The sequence below is a fragment of the Epinephelus moara genome, chromosome 7 (genome assembly GCF_006386435.1).
Source record: "Epinephelus moara isolate mb chromosome 7, YSFRI_EMoa_1.0, whole genome shotgun sequence".
In the NCBI taxonomy this organism is placed as follows: Eukaryota; Metazoa; Chordata; class Actinopteri; order Perciformes; family Serranidae; genus Epinephelus; species Epinephelus moara.
Window position 1 is genome coordinate 34,930,941 of NC_065512.1, and position 8,411 is coordinate 34,939,351.

The window sequence follows — 8,411 nt, forward strand, 5'->3', positions numbered from 1 at the left end:
AGAACCTGAAAAGTTGATTCTCAGTTGGAACCAAAAAATAGCAGATTTCTTGCCCTTAAGTATGAACCATGATGACATCAGTGGGTGTGTCATACTCTACAGGTTGGAGAGAGAGGATGGAGAAGGCAACAACGGAGAAGTCAAGTGAGAAATCATCAGAAAAAAAGAGTGCACAATGGTTTCATTAATAGTTGGTCCATGCTGTTTTTTTTTGTTTTTTTTTTACAAATATACAAATTTCAAGAACCAGATCTAATTTGGTGGAAAGGGGGTGTTACATTGCAAGTGTTTCCTTTATGTGGTATGTTTGCTCAGACTCAAGTGGTATACGACTACCTAACTTAAAGTTAAAACATAGAAAAATTATGACTAATAATGAAGCGAGCTAATATTAGTGAGCGTCTTACCCCGGAGCAAACAAAGGAGGTTTGGTTGATCTTGGATGGATTCAGCTGTGAGTGAGGTCTTCCACACTGAGTAATCCATTACAGGACATCTCTCTTCCTGTGTTTTTGGCTTTGGGTAAGCAAAAAATACGACACTCTACACTAAACTTTCTGCATATCTGCTGTTGGACTTGAAGGTTCCATATACGCACCATTTCGGAATTTTTCCTTGTTCTGAAAGCTTGACAGGCCTCCTACTTAGGGTTGCTAACGTAGATTTGAACAGTGGTTGTCCTAGGGAGGGGCTTAGCAAAGGGTCAATTGGATTGCCATGAAATTTGTTCCAGACATACACCAAAGGATGATAGTAATAACTGCTTAAAATTACATTTCATCCAGTATTTTGGTTTATGACCAAATAGCATACAAATGCCACTCCCATCAGTCTCATCTCTACTTAGTGCTAATTATCAGTGTTAGCATGCAAAGATGCTGCACTAAGATGGTGACCATGGTAAACATACCATTATTATCAAACATTATTAAGCAGTTATATCACGCATCATTTAATCTCCATTCATGAAGAGGAATACTGGTTCTATCCATTCAAATTCTATTAACTTTACACAACAGGAATCCTGTCCAATAACGGGGTCTCCAGCTGCCTTGGACTACTCCTTTACCCCCTAACATCCTTCTTCCCGTTCTCTCACTCTCACTTCCTCACCTGTCAGAGGTGGAATGTCGCTGGCGGACACAGTCCTCTAGGGTATGACTCTTGACAGATGTAGCGATGCTCAGTCAAAACATTTCCCAGCTCCTGTTCACCAAATAGCTTGAAACAAGCAGACAGCAGCAATTACTGCAGGACAGAACTGAATGAAATGATGCACCTGGGCACAATAAACACTGGAGAATAAGAGCAGCTCATACTGGTGCATGCTGTTCGCAGCTGTACTGTTAACTGAAGTAAAAAGAACAATGCTGATAAGCTGATCATATTCAACCTGTTTTATTCTAGCTCGGCTTTTATTCCAGCTACCTTTTCATGATGGTGAACTGCCTCAAACCCTAACTGGGGACTTATTTAAACACATAGCTGTAACATTTAAACATTAGGTCACAAAGTTGTGTAAAATTGAAACTTAAGTGCTGGAAACCAGTGAAAACAAGCTCAACTGACTTTTATACATGGGACGTGGGAGCAATGATATTTTCACACCCTTCAATTGCTGATTTTTAAGACATGCGTCGTAAGTAATGTGAAAGTAAAGAATTGGAAATTGGAGAGTATTAGACTCAAAAAGTTCATGCCCATGTCAAACTGCAGATGGAGACAGCACAGTTGCAGGAGCACATACGAGGATGGAGATTACAGATCATGAATTGGTTCTGTCCTGTGCTGTTAAATCTGCAATAATTAATACAGCTCATATTGAATTTGGTATTTAACCTTTACTTTTCTCTTGTTTACAGGTCTTTTCAGATACATTTCCCCCTGTGACCAGCAAACAAGGAAGGGTAGAAACTAAAAACCTTCCCCTGGGGAAAAGAAGTTCTGTGGATCCACTCTACCCGGAGTCTGCTCTCTGCTGTGGCCGATCGTCATGGCAGTTTTCCAGCTCTCAGCAGGAAAGGAAGTGGCTCTCAGGGGCAGTGCTCAATTCGCCCTCTACTGGGCGGAAGTCAAGCCTCAATGAGGCCGTCAGTCGAATAGGTCATGCTGTCAGAGCGCACCAGAGTTCACATCCTCTCATTAGACAGCAACACTTTCAACATCCCTTCACTGGAAAAAAGCGAAGTCAGGGAAATTGGGCTGAATTACGCTTACGATAAAACAGGCTTATGGTGATGGGATTGTGCAAGTGTAGTCAGGTAGACAGTGTGTGTGTGTGTGTTGTCATTACTTTTTTCCGCACACACACCAATGTGCCCACTGCATGCACTCCCATGTTGCCTGTGTAACCTATCAGTTTACACCATTTGTTGAAGTCATAAAGATTCTCAGCTGCTGCAGTGTGAAATGGTGCTGCAATGTTGAGGTTCAGGTTGTTGTATTGTGATACTGAAACATCGAGTTTGGATATGATCTGAGTCAGCAGAAAGACACTCGGCAGCCACTCGAGAAACAAAGGCATGTCCAGTCTTACTCTTGTGAAAACTGCAGTTAAATTATGTTCTATGGTTGCAATGACCTCCTTGAGTGGGTGATAATTTCATATTGTGTATGATTTGGAATTTCAGTACAAGAAATTCTTGTGTCCTTCAACTATTCCAGGAATTAACATGAGTCTGAATTGCTACTAAATATACCTTAAATGCAACAGTATAGCCTCAAAGCTCAGATGCATAGAAAAAAGGGCATACTTGCTTCTTGTGAAGCGCAGTTGGCAAGACATACTGTCTGAATGTAACGCAGGGACAAAATACTCAAAGAAACAGAACTCAACAAACAAGCTAGAAACTTTATTTGTTAAAACAAGATTATAGAGTTGCTGTATTACATCTTTTATCTTGCTAGATTGTAGTTTTATACATTTACCAACAGTGGTTTAGAAAGGCAACTCCTAATGGAAACAATGGCATATGTATACAATACAAATTAGCAAACATATCAAAATCAGTTTTTACAACTTTTGTAGCAACCAATTCTTTCTATTGGTGTGCCATAGTGCAAACTGTGTTGTTCTTAAGACAGAGTTTAAGCATGATCTCAACATTCATACATCTCGACAATCCATTTTCTCTGTCTTAAACACATTTTATTCTCTTGTAGGCTGCATTCATTGTGCCTTCAGTTCAAGTCCTTCTGTCCAGTAATGTGAATTTACAATCAGAATAATTCAAGTGTATCGGGCAGGTCAGGCTGTTTGGTTGGATAGTGAAGATTATGACTGAGGAAGAACGCTCCTCGGTCGGGTATGTTGCTGTATGTATGGCAGAGCACATGAAGACGTGTCAAGACCTAAAGTGGTACTTCACCCTGGTGGAACATTTTTGTGTCAGTAGGATCGCAGGAATGATCAACCACCATGTCACCAGCTGCACTTCAGATTTTAGTCCCAAATTCTCCCAAATTAGAATTTAAAGTTTGATCCAATACAGGAAAAATAATGACATCTGTCTAATTTTCCACATTAGTAATGTTGCAGTTTTTGGCCTGATTTTAATAAATGGCAGTAATAATGTGAATGTGACGAATGCTTTTCATTTTTTACCAACTCCTATGAACCTATGTGTGCTACAACATGTTCTACCAGTGTGAAATATGACTCTAAATAGTCTCCGGCTGTGTTTTTCCAAGCCCTTTCAAAAAGTCCATGAGGATTCCTGGTTTCACTCTGAAAACATAACTTGAAAAATGATTATCACAAACACATAGCTTAGCAAAAAGTGTAATAGCTTGTATGTTGGCTACGAGTGGAGTGGAGTAGATGGCGTACGAGTATAATCTGTCGGCACATGTTTATAAATGGACAGCAAAGAACACAGAGACAGGAAAAAAAAGTTTTTGGATAACTTTGATCACTTCTGTCTACAGTCACTTCAAGGTCCAGCATGTGTGTGGATGTGTTTATTTCTGCATCCAGCTTACTTCAAGCCTCTATGGCTAAGATTTCACTGGAGGAAAGAAAAGAAAGCTATGCCGGTTGTGAAAGCGCTGCCCTGCGAGAAGATCGGGCTGTTTGTGGCCTCTACTCTGGTTCTGTTGCACCGTGTTCTGCAGGAAAGCATCGGAACTGGTGGATTGGTTGTGTCAAAAAGTCTGAAGTTGGAGGCCGGACGAAGCCACAGCCCCTCCGTCCTCCCCTCCCTCTCACCAGGATCTCCATCCCAACTCAAGAGCATCCACAACGGTCCACCACCATGGAGGGGATCTTGCCATAGATGATCTGCTCTTTTCGGTTAAAGTAGAGCATGTTGATGGGTGACATCTTGGTGGGGGTGCAGCAGGGGCCTGCGGTCCCTCTGGGATTGGCTTTGTTCACCAGGTGGGTGTGCGGGTACTTCTGCAAGTGCATGTACTCACACTCCCCGGAGCAATAGTTGGCCTTGTAGCGCTTTGGGGCAATAATCCAGTCCCAGCCAAAGTCTTCAAAGTCCACTGTGAGCGGATAGCGGCAGCACCGGGACTCTGGAGAGTTCTCGTCACAGTCCAGGCCTGAGTCTCTCCTGACACGCCTGGGGCCCTCTGAGATCTTCACCTCCATGAATGGTTGCTGAAACAACAGAGCGTGTGTGAATACTTTGAAAACAGCCAGTTTGCAAAAAGGAGGCAACATTCAGTGTACATCTTTAAATCTGATGCCCTCGACCTTTGGCAGCTGGTTTTCAAACATGCCACAATAATATTATGAAACTATGAGTTTTAAAGAAATTAAATCATCTGACGGTTGGTTAACCACAGCCAGTCTAGGTATTCTAATTGCCTCAGAGCCCAGTGCCAGTACTTGAGCCGTATGATAAGTGTTTGTCATTGATAGCAGCAGTGTGTGTGTGTGTGTGTGTGTGTGTGTGTGTGTGTGCAGGCAATTACTTTGATTTGCACAGTCACAGAATACTTTAAGGAATGTGGGGCAGGTGAACTTTTATGTAATCAAGCAATAAGATTTGAGGTTATTGTGGACCGGGCGTTTGTCCAAATGCAGGTGTGCGCCTGCATGGAGTCTGTGTTGATTAACAGCTTTCAAAAGTCTTAATTCTTGATTTAACCACCTGCTGACTCTGCAAAGCCTCTCTGCACACTAAAACCTCTGGAAGCCCAAAGTTAAAACCTTTGGACAGTACAATAGAGAATTCAAAATGCTTTTATGAACCAAACTAGAAACTGCACCACTGGACATTATATTTGTTTCATACAGGATGGTCCAATTATTGTAATCTATTGTAAAAATGATCATATTGATTAGGACAGGCTGCCGCAGCAGTAAATGCTACCAATAGTATTCACTCCTGTATGTTTAGCCTACTAGTTATGACTTAAATTAAAAACTTGATCATAAGGTTTTAGTTTAATGTAAAATAAGGGTTCAGCTCACCAGTCCGTCCTCTCCAGGCTCTGCGGAGGTCACGGCCAAGTCATTTCCCCTTGAATCGAAGGCGTTAATCTCGATGCCCCAGTTGGTCTCCGGCTGCCGCAGCCACACAGTCAACACTTGTTTGACGTCTATACTTTGCCAAGAGCTGACCCCGGCAGTCACGTCGATCTTAAGGGAGCGGATGCGTATGTGCCTGCTCCCGTCTGTGACCGGCATCAGGCGGGAGATTTGCAGGAACACAGTGGTCGCCTCGTCCGCCGGTCGCAGATGCACCCAGAGCTGAGCTCGGACTATTCGATTTGCTTGAAACTTTTGAGTGAAAGAGAAAAGGCAGCACTTTGGTTCCCCATCCGCTTGGACGACGGACTCGGCTGGAGACAGACACACAGAGAGAAAAAGTTTAATGACCATGTGCGATCTAAATTTACAGACAAATACACTGGTGTAAATCAACTTCCCTGGCAGATTTGAACGTTGGAAGTGGGCTAATAACGCTTTAATGACCACGCGCCCTGTCAAATGCACCACCCCATAGACAGTTTTAAATCTTGATAATGTTATTATATCCACATTTCCAATAGGCCTATAAAAGCCTCGCAAAGAAGCTACATGTTTTCAAAATAGAGCCCATCCATAGCGTCTCCCGTGCGCCCTGTCCCGTGCGTAAAAACCTATCTTGGAGACATTTGAGCGTGCTGTTTTCATCATGAACAAAGCGAAATAAAAACTTACGTTCAGTGGCCATCATCATTATCGTCTCTGTGGTAGCATGCTCATCGTCCTCCTCCATAACCACATCCTTGTTGTCATCTCCCAGCACGTCGTACTGGTCGAGAAGCTGCTGCAGCGGTGGCGCTTTGGGCAGGAGCTGCTTCACTATATCTCGGCTGATATTAGGAGCTTCTTTCATCCGCAGTTTACTCAAAATCTGAGATTTAATCGCGTTTAATCGCATGGTTTTGATCTGCTGCCGGACCTCGCAGGTTGCGCACTGCTCCGTGTCTTCTGGGCTGGTAGCGGAGGGCTGCTGGTGCGTCTCTTGGTCACTCAAAACTACTGGACCCAAAGCAATCAGCAAGCCAAGATACAGCACAATCTGAGAGAGATGCATTGTCTCTAAAGTGTGCAGTTTGGTTTAAAAAGATCCCTCGGTGTGTGCTGGACCTAATGCGCGACTGGACTGAGTTTGGATTAATGTCCCACACTGATAGGCATCATACTTTATTAGCGCACACCTTTTTATACTCCAACTTTAGCCTCTTTTGTGTCGTCAAAAACTATGATTGGCTGGACAGGCAACAATGAATTTTAACCGACTGACATGAAAACTTTTTTTCGTTGTCAAACCATAAAGGGATGGAGACTGTGAGCATGTGCTCAACGTGTCCACAGATGGATAAATTCACTTTTCTTACAGTGATTGCGCAATGAGCGCAGGGGCGCAGACTGGACTCTCAGTTATAGGCTGTGTAAAGTTGTGATGAATCTGATGGCGTTCACCACCACATAAAAAATATCAAAATAACAAAACAGCCTACTAATATCTACTGCATGTTACGAAAGAAAGCAAGATAGGTGGATTTGTGTATGGAATAGGACGCTCGCTCCAAAAGAATACACCTTTAAATCAACTGTTTTTTTTATCAAATTTGCGTTTTTAACTGCGAATTATCTTTGATGGCAGGTACACGGACGCTGCTGTTTCTGCCTGGCTGTGGAAATACATTTCATCCTTGAGAAGAAAAAAAACCAGTTACAGTTTGAGCCAGAAGAAATCAAGTCCTTCTCGTCTGTTTAGATCAAGTTATCATTAAAGAAACTGATTATCAGCCCATGTTAAGTCAAAACTGACAAAGATTAAAAAAAATCAGCAAATATAAAGAAAACCCTCAGTCCAGTATTTGTCCAAATCCTTACTGGTGAAACCTGGTTGTAGCACATGAATAGATAGTGCCATCGTGTGGCAAGTTAACATCATTCACATCAGAAATGCCATCATCTCCAACAGTCACATGGAGACCTGAATGTTTCTGATGATTTGGACAGGAAAATGAATTGAAAAATAGGTTGAAAAACGCATTTTTTTTTTATTCTCCAGGTACATTCAGATTCAACTCATCAGTCTTTTTAAGTGTTTGACATTCATGCATTGCAGCATGAAGACAGCGGTGAGAGAATTGAACACGTTACCCACCAAAGACCAAACGATCCACATACAGGGCGATTAAACACTAATTATTAGCTTTCTCTGGACGACTCTAATCAAATCTGAATTGATAAAGTCCACAATATTCATCTTATAAAACCTCGCACTAACAGCATGGCTCTTTAGGAATAAGAGAATGCGTTAGAAATGAATAAAGGCAACATAGATATTCAGCTAGATAAAAGGCAGTTTCATAAGTTGGTAGATCTTACACTTACATACATTACAGGGGCATAAATATAGACGGTGCAGGCAGTGCCGGTTGCACTGGGGCCCATGCGGTGGGGGGTCCCGTAGAGAGAGTGGTTGGAGGGCCCTTGCAAGTGATTCAACTTGCCACCTCAGAAATACACCTGTGTTCAAATAAGAACTCACCTGAAAAAACAAAAGCTGATTTCTGTTGTATGTTACCCACCAGAAGGCAAACCCATCTCCATCAGTGTGTCTTTTTTTTCTTTTGCGAAATAGTCAGTAGAAATCTATAACAAAATTATATGTACATTTTACATAAACTCTATACACAATAAATAAACTATTTTAAAATCCACTGAATGAATATTTTTGTATTTGATTTGTTTTGTTTTTTGTCATGCACAGATTTGCAGTGATGATTGGTAACATGTATGTTCATGTTGTCCAACGTTAAGTCTGTATTTGATCATCAATCAATCAATCAATCAATCAATCAATTTTATTTATAAAGCCCAATATCACAAATCACAATTTGCCTCAAAGGGCTTTACAGCATACGACATCCCTCTGTCCTTATGACCCTCGCAG

At 41.9% G+C, this 8,411-nt stretch overlaps 1 protein-coding gene across 1 annotated transcript; it reads right to left on the reverse strand.

The window, feature by feature from the left end:
* Nucleotides 1-3,637: 3,637 nt before the first annotated feature.
* On the reverse strand, nucleotides 3,638-6,536 carry mstnb (myostatin b). Its single transcript, XM_050048758.1, has 3 exons — nucleotides 6,158-6,536; nucleotides 5,426-5,796; nucleotides 3,638-4,606 (listed from the first exon to the last, which is right to left on the reverse strand). Exons 1-3 carry the CDS (start codon nucleotides 6,534-6,536, stop codon nucleotides 4,226-4,228), a joined length of 1,131 nt encoding a protein of 376 aa, XP_049904715.1. The 3' UTR covers nucleotides 3,638-4,225.
* Between the last annotated feature and the right edge of the window lie 1,875 nt (nucleotides 6,537-8,411).

What these genes read in the sequence shown, in the direction of transcription:
- mstnb (XM_050048758.1), bottom strand. Translation starts at nt 6,536, where the DNA reads ATGCATCTCTCTCAGATTGTGCTGTATCTTGGCTTGCTGATTGCTTTG. An exon ending in AATGATGATGGCCACTGAAC is followed by an intron (nt 5,797 to 6,157) that starts GTAAGTTTTTAT and finishes GTCTGTCTCCAG; the next exon opens with CCGAGTCCGTCGTCCAAGCG. An exon ending in AGCCTGGAGAGGACGGACTG is followed by an intron (nt 4,607 to 5,425) that starts GTGAGCTGAACC and finishes CTGTTGTTTCAG; the next exon opens with CAACCATTCATGGAGGTGAA.